The sequence below is a fragment of the Arachis hypogaea genome, chromosome 9 (genome assembly GCF_003086295.3).
Source record: "Arachis hypogaea cultivar Tifrunner chromosome 9, arahy.Tifrunner.gnm2.J5K5, whole genome shotgun sequence".
Lineage (NCBI taxonomy): Eukaryota > Viridiplantae > Streptophyta > Magnoliopsida > Fabales > Fabaceae > Arachis > Arachis hypogaea.
The window spans coordinates 2,513,087-2,536,107 of record NC_092044.1 but is presented as its reverse complement, the minus strand read 5'-3'; the positions used below and the strand labels follow the sequence as shown (position 1 = coordinate 2,536,107).

At 36.6% G+C, this 23,021-nt stretch overlaps 5 protein-coding genes across 5 annotated transcripts; 3 read left to right on the top strand and 2 right to left on the bottom strand.

The window, feature by feature from the left end:
- The first annotated feature begins 282 nt into the window (after positions 1-282).
- LOC112709882 (pyridoxal 5'-phosphate synthase-like subunit PDX1.2) lies at positions 283-2,418 on the top strand. Its single transcript, XM_025761867.3, has 2 exons — positions 283-1,052; positions 1,750-2,418. Exons 1-2 carry the CDS (start codon positions 649-651, stop codon positions 2,249-2,251), a joined length of 906 nt encoding a protein of 301 aa, XP_025617652.1. The 5' UTR covers positions 283-648; the 3' UTR covers positions 2,252-2,418.
- A 371-nt stretch (positions 2,419-2,789) lies between these two features.
- LOC112709880 (mitochondrial arginine transporter BAC2) lies at positions 2,790-6,101 on the bottom strand. The gene is made up of 2 exons (XM_025761866.3): positions 5,276-6,101; positions 2,790-3,587 (listed from the first exon to the last, which is right to left on the bottom strand). The coding sequence occupies exons 1-2, from the start codon at positions 5,522-5,524 to the stop codon at positions 2,907-2,909; spliced, it is 930 nt and encodes a 309-aa protein (XP_025617651.1). The 5' UTR covers positions 5,525-6,101; the 3' UTR covers positions 2,790-2,906.
- Positions 6,102-11,049: 4,948 nt separating this feature from the next.
- LOC112709879 (uncharacterized) lies at positions 11,050-12,985 on the top strand. Its single transcript, XM_025761865.2, has 2 exons — positions 11,050-11,409; positions 12,483-12,985. Exons 1-2 carry the CDS (start codon positions 11,176-11,178, stop codon positions 12,669-12,671), a joined length of 423 nt encoding a protein of 140 aa, XP_025617650.1. The 5' UTR covers positions 11,050-11,175; the 3' UTR covers positions 12,672-12,985.
- A 1,327-nt stretch (positions 12,986-14,312) lies between these two features.
- Positions 14,313-17,688, bottom strand: LOC112709878 (putative disease resistance protein RGA1). The gene is made up of 2 exons (XM_072202267.1): positions 16,352-17,688; positions 14,313-16,234 (listed from the first exon to the last, which is right to left on the bottom strand). The coding sequence occupies exons 1-2, from the start codon at positions 17,592-17,594 to the stop codon at positions 14,445-14,447; spliced, it is 3,033 nt and encodes a 1,010-aa protein (XP_072058368.1). The 5' UTR covers positions 17,595-17,688; the 3' UTR covers positions 14,313-14,444.
- A 1,082-nt stretch (positions 17,689-18,770) lies between these two features.
- Positions 18,771-22,661, top strand: LOC140175409 (uncharacterized). Its single transcript, XM_072203757.1, has 5 exons — positions 18,771-19,257; positions 19,558-19,703; positions 20,207-20,583; positions 20,851-21,058; positions 21,534-22,661. Exons 1-5 carry the CDS (start codon positions 18,771-18,773, stop codon positions 22,659-22,661), a joined length of 2,346 nt encoding a protein of 781 aa, XP_072059858.1.
- The last annotated feature ends 360 nt before the right edge of the window (positions 22,662-23,021 follow it).

The window sequence follows — 23,021 nt, the reverse complement described above, 5'->3', positions numbered from 1 at the left end:
TTATTTAAAAAAACATTTTTTTATTAAAAAATTACTGTTTACTATGAATGATGATAGTTAAGATATTTATATATATTATATTAAATAATTTATTCAAATATATTAAATTATCTCACAAGTTATTGTTTTAACTAAATATTTTTATATAAGTAATGTTTTTTTATCCTTTAAAAGACAAGGAAGAAGGAGCAAAGTGATAGGCTCATCAGTCATCACACCTTCAATAATAATTAATCATGATTACCTAAAAGATTATCTCAATCTCCCAACATCTAAACAAAAATTAAGAAGGTCATTAATGCCGTGTTTCCTCCTAACCCAACTAACTCCAAAGTCTTCTTTCCCACGTTGCTAGTAAACCAGCCATTTTAGACTCAGTTGTATAGTGTGTGCAAAGTAAATAACTAAATATTCTTTTCTGGACCCAAAATCGAACCTTCTATACACCTCGTGACTCGCTTCTGACTCACCACCGACTCACTCACTCATTCCCTCCCTCCTTCGAATTTTCTCGAACCTACCACAAAACTCTCTCTCAACGCCCAATAAATCAACCGACAACATTCCTTCTCGCTTCCCAACGGAACCAAACAACTCCTTAACACAATTCAATTCTTCATTTCCGCATTTTCACAAACACGTTCGCAAATGGCCGAAGACGGCACCGTAACTCTCTACAACACCACCGTCATCACTGATCCGAAGCACAACCCGTACTCCTTCAAGGTTGGAGTCGCCCAGACTCTTCGCGGCGGAGCCATTCTCCATGTCTCCACCGTCGAACAAGCCAAGATCGCCGAACGAGCTGGCGCATGCGCCGTCGTTGTGTCCGAGTCGCCGTCGCGAGGTGCCGGTGGCATTCTCCGCATGACGGATCCTTCGCTCGTCAAGGACATCAAGCGCGCCGTCTCGATCCCTGTCCTCGCTCGTGCTCGCGTCGGCCATTTCGTCGAGGCTCAGATCCTTGAAGCCCTTGGCGTTGATTACGTTGACGAGAGCGAAGCTCTCGCCGTCGCCGATGAGCAAAACCACATCAACAAGCACAATTTCAGGTGAGACAAATTAACTGAATTCAGTTACCAAATTATAACTAAGTTTGTTCATAACAGATTTGAGCTAGGTTATTACATTATGCATGATTTATTTAGATCTAGAAAACCTTAATTATACTCGAGAGTTTGAGAATTAGTCTCATTTCTCACTGAATTCAAGTTTGATTCTATTTAGCTCAGTTCCACCCTCAGCTAACCGAAAAGATGAACTAACTAATATATTTTATCTAGTTGTGGCAGGTGGCATAACTAACTAGCAGTTATAACTTATTATAGTTGTTAATTGTTAGGTGTTCTTAGCGGAATTAAAGAATTTGAAATTGTTGATTGAATAGGTTGCTCTGCTGAGTTATGTCTGAGAAAACTCAAGTTGTTTTAACTGTAGCTAATCAGCTAACTAATTGAGCTTCTGAAATCTTGAATTATTCTAGAGCATGAAAAGTAGTTTTTAGTTCAATTTTTAAGCAGATGTTGTGCTGAGTATGTTATGCACTCTTTTGATCTCATTTATTTGTTACTAAGAAAGACATTTAGGTTACTGAGTTCGCATTGAAGTTGGGATCAACGTATCATTATTAAGCTTAATGAGTTTTGCGCATAATTAAGTTTGCTTCCTTAATAGAAATAAAAACCATTCTATATACTTATGATGTAACTGGCATAACTAACTGGAAGTTTTATCCAAATGTAATGTTAGGTGCCCTTTTATTTGCGGTGCACGGAACCTGGGAGAAGCATTGAGGAGGGTGAGGGAGGGCGCAGCAATGGTGAGGACTCAAGGGGATTTGACAGGTTCTGGGAATGTTGCAGAGGTTGTGAAGAACGTGAGGTCTGTGATGGGGGACATAAGGATTCTTACTAACATGGATGACGACGAGGTTTTTGCATTCTCGAAGAAGATTGAGGCACCTTACGACCTTGTGGCGCAGACAAAGCAGATGGGTAGGCTTCCAGTGGTGCATTTCGCAGCTGGAGGGATTGTGACCCCTGCAGATGCAGCATTGATGATGCAGCTGGGTTGTGATGGGGTGTTTGTAGGGTCTGAGATTTTCCAATTTGAGGATCCTTACAAGAGAGTTAGGGGGATAGTTCAGGCTGTTAGGCACTACAATGATCTTCATGTGTTGGTTGAGACTAGCTGTGGCTTGACTCGGGCTATGGCTGATCTTAATCTTAATGGAGACAGGATTGAGGATTGAGCCATTTGATTGATGGTGCCTAATGATTGAATCCGTGTATTGAAATGTATCGTTCACTTTTTTCTGGTATAGAACTATAGATATAAATTTGTATCAATGATGAGAACTATGTAACAGCAGTTAAGCGTATATCATATATAATCATTTAGGTCTATTTTGTCATCGTACATGAAATGTGCTGCTTTTTGTTTTGGTGCCTTTGTTCTTCTTGATCTTAATCATTTGATCTTATTCGTCTAGTTGCCTTGAATTTGAGTTGCTGAAATAAATTAGAACTATTTCAGTATTTTGATCCTTTCTGTGTGGAATTCGTCCATTTTATTTCATTATCCCAAGTTAATTCGTCCATTTTGTTTCATTATCTCAAGTTCTCAACACGATACGATCTTTGCTCATGTATTGTTCTTCTGAATGCACTATTATTACTTCGTATGTGTGTTTAGACTTTTAGATGAAGAACAAGAGAAGATATTTGGCACATATCCTCAAGCAATGATGATCAAATATCACTTACTGCGGAAACTAAATGTGGTAATGCTTTTCAATATCAAACCTGCATTTCAATTGTTTTATAATACATCTGTTATTCTAATGATTATATCATTCTAATGTCTCCCACAAAAACAAGGGGAGGGAGTGAATTCAATTCATTGTCTTATATAGTTTCCTGCATTTGAATATTTCCATTACTAAACAATAACCTTAGTGTTATCTCATATGCTGCAAACACAGCACCATTCACCACAAAAGCTCTAGCAACTGCAGTTCCTAGTCCACGCCATAGAACAGCATGCCCTTCTTCCTTAATACTCTTTCTAAGGCAATCAACAATGCCATTGTATTTTAAAGAATCTGGTGTTTGTGCCTGTAACCTTGTTTTCACAACATCAAAAGGGTAGCAAGAAATCCAGCTTGTTACCCCAGCTAACCCACCTGCTGTTAACATAGTTGTCAAGCTTTCTTGGCCACTTCTTCTACATCCTGGGTGAAGCTGTTCTCTTACGTATTCATATGTCCAGAAATAGATACCATGGGCAGGTGCATCTCTTATCACAGTGATGCCTAGTCCTCTGTAGATTCCTGTGAGTCCTTCCTTTCTCCATATGTTCTTGGCAACCATAACAGGACCCTTTTGGGGTTCTGTCAAGTGGTTTGCACCGCGGCGCAGTTGAAGACGAATCTTAATCAGCTCTACTGGGGAAAGAATTATGCTCTGGAGAGCACCAGTGCCAACTCCTCCTAATGCTACACCCTTATAGGAAGGAGGGTCTTTGGGAGAAACAGATTTGTCAAAAACTCTTGAGAGAACTGCATAAGTTTGGAAAACTGCAGCATTCTGTCACCAAAAAACACAAGAATTTTGAGCATATGACTTGTAGTTGAAGTTGCATTAGATGTTGTGATTTGGAAATCTTGTAAAGAGATAACAAAATAAACAATGACATGACATACTTATGTCTAACATATAAATGGGGTGGATCTGGGTCATTGACATCAAAGTAATTGTTAGGTAGGGGTATTTACATCGAAAAAATTTCTATGTACTGCATTTGCATATATTATCTTTTTGAGACAGAAATACAAAGACAACAGAAAAAATTTATGTGGTTGTGATGACAAGGATATAAACAAAATTCTCTATTTTAGAGAGAGAAAATTTATTCTCTATACTTCATTAAAAATGAAGACAGAAAATATCTATCTATATCTCTTCTTGTCTGTATTACTGTGAATTCAAATGCAGCAAGTGAGTAGATCCATTTCTGATGTGTGTGTGCTTAAAAATTGTGATAAACTTGTGTTTGTAACACATTGCAAACTCCTACTATTTGACATGTGCATCATTGTAATAAAGTTAAAGTCACAATAAAAAAAAAAAGAAGAAAAAGGCCTAACGTCAAAGTTATGTTTATACAGTTCAAATAATGATTTCAATGTCTAGATTGTAAAAGATAATTTTGTAACAGCCAAAATCCCATCTAGAATCAAATACTAATAAACCTTGCATGACACATGACTATGGCCCCATGACACCTACCAACTTCAGATGTTGGCTCTATGCCTCTGTGCTTGTTCCCCACCATAGCCAAAAATGACACTAAACAAAGCAAAACTGGCCCTCGTGGAAAACGGTGGGTGGATGAACAAGAACTTTCTTGAAGCATCTCATTAATTTGACAACATGGCAAATGAACCTTTAATGGTAGTCACATTCTAGGTTCATGCTAATGTCTCAATTATGGGGTCCGAACGATTCAAAACCACAGTTCAATCTATGAATGACTAAATTGTCTCATAGTTAAATGATACATAAGAGTAAGCAAATATAAATTTTAATGTGACTTCATCGTACTACTAACGTTACTATTGAGGTGGCATGTGGTGTGTGTAAGTTGTAACCCGTGTTCATTTTCCAACCTAATGCCGTGAAGTAGTGATCTAAGCCTAACCATGTTCATTGAATATTGCTTGAATTGGAGAAAAAGGTGTCTGTGAGTCACTGAGTCCTTATCCTAATGGCTCTTGATCAATTCAAAAGAAAAGAGGATTCATATGATTCTATATTCTATTGCTATCATTATACACAAAGATTATAAAAAATAAAGGCGTGAGAAAAGTGACTTTCCAAAGGGAATTGGGCACTCACATCAATGACTATTTTCCAAAAGGAAATAATAAAAAAGACTATTGAACAAAAGAATATTATATCCCATGTGACCTAGACCTATTAGTTATCTGCTTCTTCCATGTTGTATCTATCAGAACAAGAACAAGAGAAGATTCAGAATTATGCAATGGAGATTTTGTGTGACATAATTTTTCATATATACATGCAACTCATGTATTGATATATGAACTTGAGAATCTGCATATCATAAACCTATGAATTTAAGGAGAAAATATAAAACATCTCAACTCCCAATCATATCTTAATATATAAAAATAGAGAATTCCTCTCTCATTATTTAGAAGAAGGTGAATTTGATATTTATAAAGATAGCAATCAAGAATGATGAATGGTACCTGAAATGTAACAGAGGCCAAAGGTGCACCCATGCCACGGTAGAGAGAAGCTGGTCCTTCCTTAGCAATAGCATTTCTAAGAACACTGAATGCTGATGATGATGAACCACCAAAAATGTTTGAGCTTTGTTGCCTTATCCTTATTGTATCTAATGGATAACCAGATACAATTCCAGCAATCCCTCCAAACCCTCCAGCTACAAACTCTTTTCCCCAACTTGATGCAAGAAACTCTGGCCAGAAATCCATTATCTTCTTTCTTCTCTTCCTTCTTCTCTCATTCCCCAAAACATGAGAATGAGATTAAGATCAGACACTAATGTATCAGATTTCAGAAGAAACAAACACACCCTACAAAGGAAAAACTTTATATTTGTATCTATCAGGTTGTTGATGTTTCCTTCACGGATCAAATTGCACTAAAAGCTATCACTTTCCAAGGTTTTTGGCTTATTGAGCTTTCTTTTCTCTTGGTTGTGTCTTTGCTTTACAAAAATGTGGGAAAACTGAACCGGCTATTCAGCTTGCTAAAATGCGCTCTTTTGTTCAAAGCTTGAATCTTTTTCTTGTTTGTGACAAACCCAGGAAGCAAAAAATATCCAAAACTGAAAACAACTCCTGATTTTTCTCAGACCTTTGTATGTTTTCCTTCTTTTTCTTCTTGTTTTTATTACTTCCTTTTCCTTTGGTTGAAAGAAGGTAGGGTAGAAAAGAGAGCAGGGAGTCTGGGACAATTCACAACCTCACTTTGATGCCGCTATTGTAAATTATGGGCCAAAAAAGAAAAGGACAAAAGCCACCGGTTACTATTTTGTTTGCTATATTTGAAGTGAAAAGAAAAGGCCAATGCTTTATGTTTCATGAGGAGAACCAACACGTGCCTCCCATGTGTACCAATACATGAACTACACGTGGCGTGTTGTTGTTATGGATCACGGTTAATTTTGCTTTTATTGCATTCTAATGTTCACCAACTTTTTGATAACTTTATGAGGCACCCAATTGAATTTTGCATTAGTGTTCGGTCCATACAAGGTAGTCAGAGATTATTGCACGTTAATTTTATGAAAACTAGATAATTTTTTTTTCATGTTCTCTAATCTCTCTTCTTTTCTTACATCTCTTTAGTTGGGTGATAATATATTCTATATGAAAAAGTCTAGAACTCAATATTTTTATTAAAATTTGATCAACATTTAACTATTAAAAAAATAAATAATTTTATATTATTAAATATAATTTTACATTATTAAAATATTAATAATAATTAATTAATTATTATAAATTATAAAATTTATTGGCTCCTAATACTCTTCTATTGGATAATTTTGTTAACAAATTTCTATAAAACTTATGAGTTGGTGAGAGTTCTTGGGCCCTGAGTTGCACAAGTTGTTTGCAGAAATTTGTTGTCATTTTGTGTCATGGGAAAAGCATTTTGCACACTAGCTTTGGATATTCACTTTGTATTTCTCTTTTTTTTTTTCCTTCTATGTTTTTGTTGAAAGCTTAAACTTAACAAGTTTGAAAAACAAATTAAAAATTAAAAACCTTGTTTGATATCAAGTATGATCAAATTAAAATGTTCATATAGCAATGTTCTTTGTGTTGGGGCTGAAATTACACTGTTGTGCATGTTAGTGTTACATATTATTGAAGATGATCATCATCAATATTTTTTAATTATATATATTTAAAAAACATATTGTTATGAAAAAGTTATGATAAATTTGATTATATGTTATGACAACGTTGATATTTAGGTAGTTAATTATTTTATTAGAAATATATAAATAACATGCATGAATATATACAAATATATCACTTTTAGAGATAATATTTGATTCTTTTTTGTGGTTCTTATTTAATTATTTGCTAACGTTTGGCCTCAAAATATATATTCTATCTAACTATTTTGTTTTAATTGTGAGTAGAGTGTTTGAACTATAATACATGGTTTGAATTGATACTTTCACATAAAAATGAGAATAATTTTTTTTATTATGAAATCCGTAATGCTTTAATTATATCGATTAATGTTATCTCCAAATGATATTATAAACAAAAGTTAATACACTAGGCTGACATTATTGAATTGAATTCACTATCAAAAGAGAAGAAAACAAGTATACAACTAAAAGTTGATAAGAGATGTAGAAAATTGGATGGGAAAGTGATAAGCACAAAGACTATATATTATAGGAAACAACATTTCCAAACCTTAAACAACTAAAAAATTGGTGTGGTTAAAATCAATTTCTCTGTTTTTTTATTTATTTATAATAACATATATACTTGTGGCTCCTTGAAGTGTTGGGTGCATGTGATTTTGATTTCCAGACATTGAAATTTCCTAGATTGGAAGTTAGAGGCATTATGATAGTTTGTAGTGTTCAAATTGAATTGTATTACCAACACCATATAGTATTAGAATATTCTTTATTTCATGGTGACATAATGCTATTGTTCCAAACTTTATTTCAATCATGTTTTTTAGGGAAAGAGATGGGAGACTTGATTAGTGATTACTCAATCAATATAATGTGTGGGGTCCATTATGTCATCTTATTAGAATGGGAAAAATAAGAGTATCTCTTGGAAAGTGAAATCAACTTGGATTTATTTGATATGCCTATCTGGTTTTGTTATGCTATTTACTTATCTACTCACATCTCATATAAGTTGTTCACTAATTTTCTCATCAAAACCCTCCTTTTCCTTTTTTTTTTGTTTTTACAAACATTATTATTATTATTATTATTATTATTATTATTATTATTATTATTATAAAAATAAAGAATAAAATGATAAATAAACCCCATAAAAATTTATACTTCGAACAGATTAATTCCTAAAAAAAAATATCAATAAAATTTTTTACGATAGTAAACATGGATAGAATAGTTCAAATTAAGATCTTCTACCCTAATCATACGAACTAATTTAAAATAATATGTCCACATCTACTATTTTAAAAGATTATATTCGTTTTTTTTTAAACTAATTTATACGAAGTGTAAATTTTTAAGAATTTATTTGTCATTTTATTCTAAAAATAAGCGAGGTAAGTATAATTACGTATATTTCAAAGAAAATGTTATATATTACTGCTATTTTATTTAAAATTATACAAAATAATTTAAGAGACTTCCTCTAACTCTCTTCCCCACCCCCCTCTTTTTGGGTCGTGAACTCGTGATCTCCCCCTGATAAATACGGTATGTTTCGTCTTTTTTTGGTCCTCGAAGAAAATAATTTTTTTGGGTCAGGTATCCAGGCCAAAACTGGCCCAGAACCAAAAAAGAATTGAAAAATAGACCCAGGGTAATTTACTTGGCCACTTTGGGCCCAAAACGTGTTTTGGACACTGAAAATGGGCAATACCAAAAATTAAAGAAAAAAGGCTTATGAATATGGTATGATACTTGACTCAAAATTGGTCAAACAATTTAGGTTGACCCGGAAAAGGAACGAAAAAGAAAATATGATCAACAAAACTGTAATTACGTGTATGTATAGAATTGTTTTTCTTTTATTCTTTTTTTTTTAATTAGTGAAGTAAAAGTGCAATTATGGATTGTACAAAAATACTATGAGAGGAGCGAGGGGCATGGAGTATAAGGGGTGGCAAAGCGGACTGGTCCGTTCTGCCTAGGCCTACCTCATAAACGGGGTGGATCGGCCCGTCCCGCCAACTAAAATGGGTTCAAAATGTTAGTCCGTCCCACTTTATGGCGGATTGGCGGGTTGGCGGGTTAGCCCGCTTGACTCTTTTTTTTTTTTTTTTGAAAAATAAAATTAATTAAAATTAACCAAAAAATAATAATTAAAAAATAAAATACAAATAAAAAATAGTCAAATTTTAATATAATTTGTTTACTATTTTTTTTATTTTTAACTTCAATAAAATTGTTCAAAATAATATTTGTCAATAAAATCATCTTTATTTTAAAAAATAAGTCACATAATTTGAGCATATATACGAAATTGTAAAATAAAATAAATAAAATTAATAACTAAAAGAAGAATAAAAACAAAAAATGAAAAAAAGTCTTTAAAAATTATATAATTATTAATTTTATAATAGTAACTACTATTTTATTTAATAAAAAAAATAAAAATATAAAGTTTCGGCCCGACGGACCGGCCCGCTCCGCTCCGCCAAAACCCGCCAATTTAGCGTGCGAATTTGGCGAATTTTTTTAATTTGACGGGTTCGAAATCCTAGCCCGACCCGCCTTTTTTAATGTCGTAAGCAAAATATATAGTATGAAAAACATGAATCCACGTCGTAAGAAAAATATAGCTATATATGAAACACTTGTATCAGTCAAAACAACTCAACCGAAAATAAGGGTCTCATTATTTAATTATATTTAAATAAAAAAAAAGGCGTGTTCAGTCAGATATTTGGATTATTTAATAAACTGATGACTTATGAATTATGAAGTACGGACATTTAGTTGAGTTGTTGTGTCTGCGGACACATTTTGGATATTACACTCGTCGATACTTATTCGTTACGTGTGTTGATATGTGTGTCTGCGATGTTCAATTATGTATAAAATTTTTTTTTAAACAACTTGGATATATCTAAATACCATCACGTGTCAATGTGTCCAGTTTTATTCTTAACATATATTTTTAAAATAAATTTAGATATAGTATATATTATTATTTATTAAAATAAAAAATATTTTAAATATTTGATATAATTAAAAATAAAATATTAAAAATAATTAAAAAAATTAATTTGTATTTTAATATTAAAAAATATTAAAATATCATTACGATTTATTTAAAAAGTATAAAAAAATTAATTTATATTTATTAATTTATAATTCATGTTTTATAAGATTTTAAAATTTATATATTATTGTGTATATATTAATGTGTATCGTATTGTATCTAGTCTTGTATTTATATTAGTGTTCGTGCATCATGGCTTAAGAGCATAGGAAATTAAATAGAAGTCAAATGAAAAGATGATAGAAAAGGCTGATTTTGAAATTATGCATAATGAAAATCATGGAATTTTGTGTCTAGGGAAGTTTTGCATAGAGAAAAATAAAGATAATGCATTCATTGTGGAGATTAATGTTTTTGCCATTTTGCAGTGCTAAAATTGGTCGGCATTCAGGGTCATGAATATTGAATTGATTTTCAGGATTATGTGTCTTTTATCAAATACTTTTATTCTCTAGAATTTTTCTTTAGAAACACATGAGCCTTTAATCAAAATTTGATATTTATGACTTTCTAACCATTAAAATAATATAACAAATAAGCCTTTCTCAATAAAAGAATCTATATATGAAATTTTAAATAGTTAAAAATATAAATAATTAGCTTTAGTAATGTGTTCACACATAAAAATTGTTATACTTTTTATTATTTATTTATTTATTTATTTTGTGTTGGTGATAGTATATATTTAGATTTGACAGAGAACTAACGTTTAGTTTGAATAAATAGTTTAATTAAATTTTATTTAAAAAATAATTTAAATAATAAATAATTATATTAAAAATAATTTATATTTGTATTTAAATTTTTAATTTTAAAAATAATTATTTTATATAAATATAATAAAAAATAGTAGTATTATAAAAAATTTTATTTTTTAAAATTTTTTTTATAAAATTTTAAAATAATTTTTTTAAAAATTATAATTTAATTTTAAAAATTACACTAAATATTAATATTATTATTTTTCATAAATAAAAAATTCAAAAATATTACTTTTAAAATTTTTTAAACTGGCCTAAAAAATAGACCGACCAAGGAAGGGTGTAAATAAGAAGAACCAATGAAGAAGAAATAGCAGAGTAAGGGGAAGGATTAGGTGTTTCGCAGCCGCAAACACACATTCACGCCTCACCAACCACACACACCCACCAATGCCCATGGCGCTGTTTACAACCACCGCCACCACCCCCTTACTCCTTCCACCTCCTTCTTCTTCCTCTTCCGTCAACAAGTCTTCATCTTTCCACAACTTTCGAGTACCCTTTACCGTCCATTGCTGCTCTCTCTCTCCAATTCCACTTTCCCATCGCTTCCACTCCCTCCGTGTTCGTATGGCCCCCGAAGAGGAGAAGATGACTCGCCGTTCCCCTCTCGATTTCCCTATTGTATGTTCCTTCATTTCTCTCTTCTTTCTTGTTTGAATTCTTGTGCTGCTGTTGACGCATGTTTCGTGCTGCAAGAGGTTCTTGAAAGTTGTTACTTTTACCTTGCTTGTGTTTTGACTTAGAATTAGGGCACAGTTGGTGTTTAAAATTTAGGGGAACTGGTTCTTAAAGTTAATAGTTGAAATTGTTGAAATTCGTTTGGTTAATAGGGAAAATTAGGATTTTAATTAATTAGTGTCTCTAGCTTCTAGCTGAATTGCCATTTGGCTGGCTATGATTGATGACATCATCCTAAAATTGCATTCAGATGATTTAAACTGTCTAATTGAACAAAGATAGGGTTAACTCTTGGATAAATTGATCTTATATTGTTTGTTTGGAGATATGTGCTGGGGTGTGGTTGAATTATGGATGCTTTGGTTGTTCCACTATTTTCTTGTGCATAATTTTAGCAAGTAATGGATCCTATCTCATGGAAACTACAACTTACCCTTTCTTCCATAGATGATTATTTCTTGTCTAGTTGTGTAGTAAATGAAGGGGGACAAAAACTTCGGTAGAACAGTTATGAGTTATCTATCTAGATAGATTACTTCTTATGAAACTTGAGGGGTTTGTGAGATTGATTTGGAGGAGTAAGAGAGGGAAGAGGAAAGGCTAGTATATATATTCTCACTTTTTTCATAAACCCTTCAAAACCCTATATTTTGTTGTTGTTGGGGGAGGAAAAAAAAAAAGAGTTTTGGGGGGGGGGGGGGGGGATTAAAACATATGGAATTATGCTTACTAAAATATTGAAAAAATGGACATTTTTTACATAGTGGTTAATGGAGCTTGAAATTGTTGAATACATCACAAGCTCTCAATTTCTTTTTTCCCTCCTCCACTTCTCCTTCCTTTACCGCGTAATGCTTTCACTCACATTTCCTTACATTTCTCTACACACTTAATTTAGTGGCGGCGTCTATTAGTATTGTTCAGATATCGGTTTGTGGTGAACCTTACTCTGTTCTCAATTGGTGGCCATTCGAGAAATACACTAATTGAATATTGAATGCATATCATATTTATAGGAATGGGAAAGGCCTAAGCCAGGACGAAGACCGGATATATTCCCTCAATTTAGTCCGATGAAGACACCATTGCCACCTCCATTGCCTGCGGATCCACCCGAAGAGGACGAGGAAGAGGAGGAAGAAAAGAAAGAGGAACCAGAGGAAGATCCTGATAAGGAGGAGACAGATGAGCCAAAACAGCAATAATGGAGCGAGAAGATTGAATTGTTGTGATATCTCAATGCCAACTTGCTGCTTGCTACACTTAGCATAGATAGATGATGGTTATTTCATTGTATCAGGGATGTGAGAGCTTTTCTTCAAGTTTTGCTAGCTGCCAATTCTGTTTTATACCCTGATATTAGTTGTAGTTTATGCAAGTGCTTGTTCTCACATCATATTCTCTCCACATACAACAATTTTGTCTGCCTACTATAAAGTAATGTTACATATGGATGGGGTAGGGTAATGATTTTTGTTTCAACTTGATTGCATTATATAATATTCTTTCATTTTGAAAATGGATAGTTCTTGATTTCAAGTATGAGTTGCAGCTTTGATGCTGATTGGATAGTTAGACTTGCCTTAGAAACCCCAAGCCTACCTCTGTTTTCATATATTTTGGATGATGAGTTCAGAAATCAGAATCCTAACAGGGTGTTTGGAAAATTTAGCTGGAGATAGATATGTGGTCTTCTGTTATTATTTGAATTTAGATGTTTGGAATGAATTGAGTTACCACTAAACACACAATAATATACAAGCTTGATGAATTAGCAAACATGTTTTTCCCAATACAATCATAAGTAATCAAATAATGCATTACAAAACATACAAATAACAGAAAGCATTTTGCGCTACACACTTTTTTTTTGGGTCTAAGAAATTTAGAAGCAACCCGTGATCAGTGGGTCACACACATACATGGACCCGGATTATTTAAATGTGATAACTATTTTTTTACCAGCGTATGGTATACCATGTTAGGCATGTTTGAAGAACAGTGAGAATTAATCCTGCAAGTGCAGCCAGAAAGGCAAGTGGAGACCAGGGAGAACTGAAATACTTAGAGCGTGCTTCAGCCAGAGAAGTCCTCCATTTACCTGAGTAATGTTTTTCAATTTGACGCCTGACTTGGATATATTTCTTACTAATGGGAACAGCATCGCTCATGAATAGTTGATTGAACATTTTAGTGGGCAAGTCATGTCCAATATCATTAAGGAATTTCGCCAGTTCTTCATCGTTTTGAAGCAAATTTTGGATAACACCAGCTGATCTAAGCTCCTTCCATCCTCAGCATCATCTACCAAGGAATCCATGAAAGAAAAGAGACAACAACATTCGAAGCTGTTGCAAAAGTCTGGACACATCTCATAAGCAATCAAGTTTCGATGTAATAAAGCTTTAGCTTCAATGCTTCTGGACACTGATCGTCAATGTGTTCCGTCATCCTCAAACAGCATCCAAATCAGTTCTTCATCACTATACCCTTCAATTACATCCTCAGCAAACAGCTCCTTCAGTTCCCCGATGTACTCTTGTACAACTCCATACAAATAATTCGCTGCCTTTTGCTTGTCACCATTATAAAGAGGAACCTGTTTACTGTACTCTTCAATGTAGAGGGACGCCCATTGAGATTTCAAGTGTTGTCCTTGTTGCTTCAGATTTTGGTTGCCATGATGAATGGGACCAAATGATATCATTTTGGGTATGCCAAAAAAGAGGAACTCTGTGTATTTTGGGAGTTGAAGAAATTTGATTATTATGTTCAAATGTTTGATTGAGTAGTTGGGCAAGCTTTGCTTCCCTTGCCACCTTTGCATCCTCTGCCATTGCAGATGATACAACAACACTTGAGGTTATCTATTTAATTTGAAAGAACACTACAAATGAAGATAAAATACAATACAAATTGAAAACCATGATTATGTAAATACACAACAAAAAGAAAAGAATCAATAAGCAGTGTATAAACTAAAAACGATCAAACTTTACATGGGGAACATGTGCTATCTTGTGCCAATCCTCCCCTGTTCCTTTCTCGCATCGCTTTTCCAACACTGGGCACTTAACAATAGTCAAAGATTGAAGTGAAGTTAAGTGGCGAACGCCATCAGGCAAGGATTCCAAACCCTCACAGTTATGAATTGGCAAATGTCGAAGTGAAGATAAGCCTTCCCAACCCTGTTCTGGTAAACACTCCAGCTTCCCACAGTTACTGATGCTTAGATGAGTCAAAGCAGTGAGCTTTGTGATGTCAGATGGCAGATCTTTCAATTCACTTAAATAATCTATCTCGAGAGTTGCAAGAGAGGTCATGTTTTTCATCATGCCTTCTGGGAAGCACGACACTTGGTCACTATGACGAAGATATAGTTCATTAAGACTGCTGAGATTAGAGATTGACTTCAGTTGCTCATTACTACAATGCCAAACAGTGAGGTGCTTAACACTTGGAAGGCACGGCAATTGCAATTTAGGGCATTTATAGATGTAGAGGATAGAAAGAGAGGGGAACATGTGTGTTGTTTCCCGTTTCAACAACAGCTCCATATTTGGCAAATAGGACACTTTCAATTCCTCCAAAGACGGGAATGCCTTTGCTTCAACACCATCATAACTTTCATCCATGTCAATGTACCGCACATCATCCATGAAAGATACCACAAGCTTCTTCAGAAATGGAAGTTTTCCGACTGGAGGAAGATGCCTGCACTTTCCACAATCCACAAGTCGAAGAGAAACTAAATTGTGGGTAGCAGAATTGTTTTCCATCCAAGTTGGCCATTGTGTTCCCTCATAGCCTTGTATCGTCAACAGCTTGAGTGTGGAGTGAGGTTGAAGCGCTTCAAGTACTTCTTTTGCTCCCACTACCGACTTGCTCTTACCACTATTGCTCCATGACAACATCAATTGTCGAAGGTCTTGTTTACCCTTCAAGTTGGCATTTTCAGCCTCTGATATACTCCCAACATTTCCTAGGCCTGAGATGCGTAGCTCTCCTCCCAGATTCAAAGAACGTAGCTCTGCCAAACTATGCCCTTTCTCTGGTTTCACAATGTATACCGTTAGTGTTCTGAGATGACATAATTTGTGAGCGTCAGGAAACATATGAGATAGCCAACGACATTCATGAATGACAAGATGTCGGAGATTTTGTATCCTTGTCAAGTGTTTGGGTAGTCGGCGAAGATTCTCCAAACTTTTTAGTTTCAAAATTTCCAATCTACGCAAATTGCAAATACTAGCAGGCAAGCTCTTTATATCCAAACGACGAAGTTCCAAATACCTCAAGCAAGTTAAACTCCCCAAAGATGGTATCTTTCTATCGTTTATGCACAAAACCCGAAGAGAATGAGTTGTCGGAATCAACGTAGAACTGAAGGGAAATTCATGTGAATTCAGTTGATACAATGTCCGCAAGGATTCAGCTTTCTCAAAGGCTCTCTCCTTGAATTGTTTCTTATCAATGCGGTGAAAAAGAATATGATGGGAATTTCTTGAAGAATCATTAAGGTTTTGTTTCTCCAAGCATATACACTCTTGCTCTGAAATTGATTGAGCAAGATCATGGACTAAATCATGCATCTTGAAATAAATCTTGCCAGAAAAGTCATCAGCCCTGACATCTTGGAAGAATGACTTTTGGTATAATTCATTCCAAACCATGTTGCCAACCTCCTCCACCTCCAAGTTTGGCCGTGATGAAATAAATCCATTACCCATCCAAAGATATATCAATTCCTGCTTCACCATTTCCATATCTTTGGGAAATATGGCACAGAAAGCAAAACAATGCTTTAGAGTTGGCGTTAAACAAGAGTAGCTTAATCTCAAGACAGGCATAATATCATTCTCATCTGGTAAACTCCAAACCTCACTTTTCTGAACTTCAACCCATTCCTTTTCCGTGCTTCTGGATTGCATCACACCTCCTAATGCCAGGGCTGCAAGAGGTGATCCTCCACATTTCTTGACGATCTCCTTCCCTATTGCAACAAGCTCTTCACGCTCTTCTTTGTCAGCTCCAAATGCGCGCAGTTTAAACAACAACCAACAATCATCTTCAGATAGACGGTTCAAATGATGAGCTTGGCATGTGCCCATAATTGTTGCAACATGTTTATCACGAGTGGATACTAAAATGGAGGAGCCTTTAGATCCACAAGACAATACAGATCTTAACTTATCCCATTTGTCTTGGGTTAATCCCAATTCCATTTCTCGGCTTCTTTTCCAGACATCATCTAAAACTAATAAGTACTTTTTACTTTGTAGCAATTCTTTCACTTTTTTCTCCATTACATCTAAAGTCATGCGCTCAGACTTAGCATTTGTAATAGCTTCTACAATGGAACACAAAATACTCTCCATAGTGAAATTCTCGGAAACACACACCCAAATCTTCAAATCAAAATTGTTACCTACTTCAGGATCGTTATAGACCAGCTGAACTAGTGTTGTTTTCCCAAGACCACCAAAGCCAACAATGGGATAGACGGAAAGGAACTCGGAGCTTCGTGATGGGCTAAGAAGAAACTCCACAACTCTCCCTTTATCTTCATCTCGTCCGTACACTTGAGGAACGGCGATAGTTGAACTTGTTTGGCGCCATTCAACTACTTCACTTGGGCTCTCCCTCACACCTTGTCTAAGATCAAAGTTGGTCCTAGCTTGAGCAATTCGATCCAACCTCCCTATTATCTCATTCAACTTGTGTCCAAGCTCACGACGATGCATCACGTTCTTTGGGTTCAAGGAAGATAAGCACCCAAGTTGAGAGGATTCAGTAGGCAATTGATCAAGGATATCATCCATCACGTACATGGCATCTTTGAGTTGCTGTAGCCACACCTTGAGAGGACGATTTGACCATTGTTTTTCCTCAGCATCATCAAGAACAACCTTGATCAGTTGTAAAGTGCGTGATAGCTCCTCAGCCTTTTCCTTAATTCCAAAGAAGGCTGCAAATTCACTCTGGACAAATGGGATCAAGTTATCCAGCACAATTCCAAGCAAGGCCTCCGCCATTTCAGAAATACAACGAATGAAGAAAAAAAAAAAAAAGGAAAGAAAGAAAGGAAGGAAGACAGAGATTGCTTCAAAATACAAAGTTCGTTCCATGTAGTATTCCACCGGAAGCACTAGTTGATGATCATTACTAAATTGTTAATTCCAAGACTAAATCACTAAACAAACATTAATTTCAAGACTAGTTGATGATCATTACTCAACAACAATATATCAATTGAAAAATGAATCTCTCAATTTTTTTCTTCTCAATTTTTTTAATATTTTATTATTTAATATCTTTTTTTTATATATTTTTTTAATTTTACTTAAAAAATATATAATAAAAAATTACACTTTAAAAAAAATTAAAAAAATCTATTCCCTATCAATTGCAAGTTATTTTAGTGGAGTCTAAATTAATTTCACGGCCTAAGGGGTAATAAATAATAATGGAGTTAGTTTTTTTTTCTTGTTTCACCTATTTAAAAATTTTTAATAATGATATGACCAGGAAGAACGGTTACGAGTTATAGCTCGGTAACGCACCCATGATCATAATCGAGCATTTGTAATAATCGGCATTTATTTAATATCGGCCAGACGTTTATTCTCATAACGCCAGACAGACAATTAATGCTTTCCCTGACGTTACGACTCGGAAAAAATGATCGGCTCTATCTGAACAAGTATAAAAAAAGAGGAGCAGGAACAAAAGAGGTAAGTCATCTTTCTGAGAAAAACCTCCATACATATATTCCGCTACTGACTTGAGCGTCGGAGTGCCTTTGCAGGTACCCACCTCCCCGGTTCTTTCCTCGACAGTGTGATTCGTATCAAACCTCGGAAGTCGGCCTACCTTCTAAAGGAGACGACCTATACCTCGGCTCATCTCGGTAAGAACATTGGCACCCACCGTGGGGCCCAAGCTTAAAGATATCATCTGCTGAAGGTCCCAAAGTACCCTAGCATTTACACATGGCTGATGCTCCTCCCCCCACCCCCCTCGAGCTTATGAGGATGGTAACCGAGCTTCAACAGGCAAACCAACGGATGGCGGAGGAGAATCAAAGGATGCAAAATCAAATCGCGCAGCTGGTTAACGCCCGAATAGAGCACAACAATGACCATCAAGCGCGACAAGAAAACGACGAGCGACGGTCGAATCCGACTCATGTCTCGGAAACACCTCAGAGTAATGAGGGAGGAGGCAACAACAATGAGGAAGGTCAACCTGATGACGAAGAATAAGAACGAGACAACTCTGCCGGACCATTTACAACCGATATAATGAATTTTCAATTGCCAAGGCAATTCACCCTGCCGACGACCCTGACACTGTACGATGGACTAGGAGACCCGAAGCAACATGTCAAAAAATTTCGATCTATTATGATCGTCAACGGTGCATCCGACCCAATTTTATGTCGATGTTTTCCGTCATTTTTAGATGGTCCTGCACTTGACTGGTTTTGCTCATTGCCTGCAGATTCTATATCGCGATTCCAGGAGCTGGCGAGGCAATTCGAAGATCATTTTGCCGCATCAGCAATCTACTTGCACGATTCGGACTACTTGACAACCATTAAACAGGGGCCGCAAGAAAGCTTGAAGGATTACATCACGCGCTTCACCAAGGTCGCCATGAGAATCCCCGATCTCCACCCAGAGGTTCACCTCCATGCCATTAAAAGCGGCCTCCGCCCTGGCAAGTTTCAAGAGACTATCGCCGTAACAAAGCCCAAAACTTTGGCTGAATTTCGGGAGAAGGCTAAAGGTTAGATTGATGTTGAAGAGCTCAGGCAAGCACGGAAGACAGAAAGATCGCCTACGAGCAAAGATGACGATAAACCCCGAGATAACAAGAAAACATTCAAGCCAGTTCCTCGTTATGACTCATACACCCAGTTCAACACAAAGAGGGATGATATCATCAAGGAGATACTCAACTCTAAGTTAATAAGGCCTCCTCGAAAAGCCGGCAATTATCCGGAATCAAAGGGAGTTGACAAATCAAAATATTGCACTTTCCACCAAAAGCACGGACACATAACCGATGAATGCGTTATTGCTAAAGATCTCCTCGAACGACTAGCAAGACAAGGACATCTTGACAAATTTATTGCAGGACACATGCAGAGAAACACCATCCCAACACCTGATACATCAGCAGCAGGCACATCCTCGAAAGGAAAGGAGAAAGCTCCGGCACAACCTAGAGGGGTAATAAATTGCATTTCAGGAGGTTACGCTGGAGGTGGGCACACAAGCTTGGCCCGAAAACGAACTTATAGGGCCATGTTAGCAGTAACAGACGCTCCCAACAATCCTCAGCTGACTTAAATGGTGTTGACGCCAACCTAGATGACCCTGTCATCATCTCCATCCAGCTAGGAGATCTGATAGTACGAAAAGTTTTACTCGACCCAGGAAGTAGCGCGGACGTCTTATTTTTCACCACCTTCGAAAAAATGAAGCTGAGCAACAACATTCTGCAACCGTATCTTGGAGACCTGGTCGGATTCTCAGGAGAATGAGTTCCTGTACTAGGATCAGTGTGGTTACAGACCACACTCGGTGAGCAACCGTTATATAAGACACAAGATATTCAATATCTCGTGGTCGATTGCTTTAGCCCTTATAATGTTATTTTAGGTCGTCCCTTTCTAAATAGATTTGCTGCAATTGTATCTACAGTTCACCTTTGTGTCAAGTTCCCCGTGCAGGATAACGTCGTAGCCACGGTCCATGGTGACCTCCAGGAAGCTCGGCGATGCTACAACACCAGCTTAAAGCCCATCAAAAAGACCGGACAACCACAAGTCAACTCCATCAAGTCAGAAAATATAATATCGGCTGAGCTCGACCCTCGGGCCGATTTTGAAAATCGGCCTATGCCAAATGAGGAATTAACAAAGATCTCGCTAACTGGTGATCCGATGCAATTCACTTTTGTGGGCACCTCAATGAATGACGAAGAAAGAAAAAGCCTTGAAAGCTTCCTGCGACAAAATGTCGACCTATTTGCATGGACCTCCGCTGATATGCCTGGAATAGATCCGTCTGTTATAACACACAAATTGAATATCAATCCAGCAGCTCGGTCAGTCTCCCAGAAAAAGAGAAACCTCGGCGCTGAGAAAAGACAAGCATCAATAGCCGAGGTAAAAAAGCTAATCGACGCCAAATTCATCAGAGAAATTAGGTTCACAACGTGGCTAGCCAACGTCGTTATGGTAAGAAAAAATAATGGTAAGTGGCGCATGTGCGTTGACTTTACTGACTTAAATAAAGCATGCCCTAAGGATGCTTATCCCTTACCTTGCATTGATACTCTGGTTGATAATTCTTGCGGTTACGGTACTTTAAGCTTCATGGACGCATATTCTGGTTATAACCAAATTCTAATGCATCCAAAGGATCAAGAAAAAACGGCTTTCATAACCGAGGCTGGTAATTACTGCTATAATGTTATGCCTTTTGGTCTAAAGAATGCAGGGGCAACATATCAGCGCCTGATGAACAAGATCTTTGAGCAGCAAATAGGCCAAAATATAGAAGTCTACGTTGATGATATGGTTGCCAAAACAAAGCTCGGCAACCCCCATATCCAGGACCTGGCCGAGATCTTCGAACAAATCTGACGATATAGGATGCGGTTAAATCCAAAAAAGTGTGCCTTCGGGGTACAGGGAGGAAAATTCCTCGGGTTCATCCTCACCAGCAGAGGTATCGAGGCGAACCCGGAAAAATGTCAAGCAATACTTGACATGAAGAGTCCAATGACGATAAAGGAAGTTCAAAGACTAACGGGACGGTTAGCGGCTTTATCCAGATTTTTACCATGTTTAGCACCTAAATCCTTAAATTTCTTTCAGTGTTTAAAAAAGAGTGCAAAGCATTTTGAATGGAACCAAAAGTGTGAAATGGCTTTCACAAACTTAAAGGAGATCCTCTCAAAGCCTCCTATTCTACAAAAACCAAAGCTCGGTGAGCCATTGTATATATATCTGTCTATTACTGATATGACAATTAGTTCTGCTCTTGTGATAGAAACAGATAAGAGCTAACAGCCAGTCTATTTTTGTGAGCAAGTCATTGCAGAATGCCGAGCTTCGCTACCCGATGTTGGAAAAAGTCGCCCTGGCCTTAGTTTTTTCCTCCAGACGTCTCCGACCATATTTCCAAAGTCACACAATCATTGTCAAGACTGGACAACCTCTGCGGCAGATCCTTTCGAAGCCCGAGCTGGCAGGAAGGCTGATCAAATGGGCCATTGAACTTTCAGAATTCGACATTCAATATCAACCGAGACGATCAATCAAGTCCCAACACTTAGTGGATTTTGTTGCTGAACTCACAGAGCCATGTTCAGTTACATCCAATCCGGAGTGGTCCTTATTTGTAGATGGTGCTTCGAACCCTCACGGGGCCGGTGTTGGAATGTTACTCGAGAACTCGGAGGGCATAGCCCTCGAGCATTCTCTCAGATTTTCATTCAAGGCCAGCAACAACCAGGCTGAGTATGAAGCCCTCATAGCCGGGCTCAGGTTAGCTGCCGATTTACATGTTGATAATTTAAAAGTTTATTGTGATTCATTGTTAGTAGTTCAACAAGTGAACCACAGTTTTCAAACAAAGGACCCGATTTTATTAAAATATTTGGACATCGTACAACAATTATTAAACAATTTTTCTAAAATCGAGATTATTCATATACCTAGAGAGCAAAATCCCAGAGCAGATGTCCTGTCAAAATTAGCAACAACACAAGCCTACACTGCCACCCTTTTACAGTCAATCCTAGATAAACCCAGCACTGAGACATTCAACATCTTAAACATAGTCAATAAAGACAGTTGGCAACACCCTTACATTCAATATCTCCGTTTTGGGTTCATTCCCGAGGAAATTGAAGATAAGAGCAAATTCCGGCGACAAGCCACGTTTTTTACTTTGTTAAATAACACTTTGTATAGGCGAGGTTACTCTCGACCTTTATTAAAATGTTTGGACAGGCTGGAGGCCAACCTTGTTCTGTCCGAGGCCCACGAGGGCATTTGCGGAATACACTCTGGGGCTAGAAGCCTCGCGCAGAGGATACTTCGGGCCGGCTTTTATTGGCCAACAATATGGGAGGATAGCAAACATAAAGTCAGAAGCTGTGAAAATTGTCAGTAGCACTCGCCGATCATCAATATGCCTGCAGAGCATCTTCATAACTCAGTGGTAAGCTGGCCATTTGATAGATGGGGAATCGATATCCTTGGGCCGTTCCCCATCGCCCCAAGACAGGTAAAATATTTGGTAGTTGCAATCGATTATTTTTCAAAATGGATTGAGGCACAACCTTTGGCAAGGATCACATCCACACAGATGATAAGCTTTGTTTGGAAAAGCATAATTTGCAGATTTGGTATCCCAGGTCACATCATAACCGACAATGGTCGGCAGTTTATTGACCAGAATTTCAAGACTTTTTTGCAGAACTTAAAGATAAAGCAACACTTTGCCTCAGTGGAACATCCACAGTCAAATGGG

What these genes read in the sequence shown, in the direction of transcription:
- LOC112709880 (XM_025761866.3), bottom strand. Translation starts at nt 5,524, where the DNA reads ATGGATTTCTGGCCAGAGTTTCTTGCATCAAGTTGGGGAAAAGAGTTT. An exon ending in TGGCCTCTGTTACATTTCAG is followed by an intron (nt 3,588 to 5,275) that starts GTACCATTCATC and finishes TTTTGGTGACAG; the next exon opens with AATGCTGCAGTTTTCCAAAC.
- LOC112709879 (XM_025761865.2), top strand. Translation starts at nt 11,176, where the DNA reads ATGCCCATGGCGCTGTTTACAACCACCGCCACCACCCCCTTACTCCTT. An exon ending in CCCCTCTCGATTTCCCTATT is followed by an intron (nt 11,410 to 12,482) that starts GTATGTTCCTTC and finishes TCATATTTATAG; the next exon opens with GAATGGGAAAGGCCTAAGCC.
- LOC112709878 (XM_072202267.1), bottom strand. Translation starts at nt 17,594, where the DNA reads ATGGAACGAACTTTGTATTTTGAAGCAATCTCTGTCTTCCTTCCTTTC. An exon ending in ATGGGTTGAAGTTCAGAAAA is followed by an intron (nt 16,235 to 16,351) that starts GTGAGGTTTGGA and finishes TATTTCCCAAAG; the next exon opens with ATATGGAAATGGTGAAGCAG.
- LOC112709882 (XM_025761867.3), top strand. Translation starts at nt 649, where the DNA reads ATGGCCGAAGACGGCACCGTAACTCTCTACAACACCACCGTCATCACT. An exon ending in ATCAACAAGCACAATTTCAG is followed by an intron (nt 1,053 to 1,749) that starts GTGAGACAAATT and finishes ATGTAATGTTAG; the next exon opens with GTGCCCTTTTATTTGCGGTG.
- LOC140175409 (XM_072203757.1), top strand. Translation starts at nt 18,771, where the DNA reads ATGAATTTTCAATTGCCAAGGCAATTCACCCTGCCGACGACCCTGACA. An exon ending in CTCCGGCACAACCTAGAGGG is followed by an intron (nt 19,704 to 20,206) that starts GTAATAAATTGC and finishes TTCCCCGTGCAG; the next exon opens with GATAACGTCGTAGCCACGGT. An exon ending in AATATCAATCCAGCAGCTCG is followed by an intron (nt 20,584 to 20,850) that starts GTCAGTCTCCCA and finishes CGGTACTTTAAG; the next exon opens with CTTCATGGACGCATATTCTG.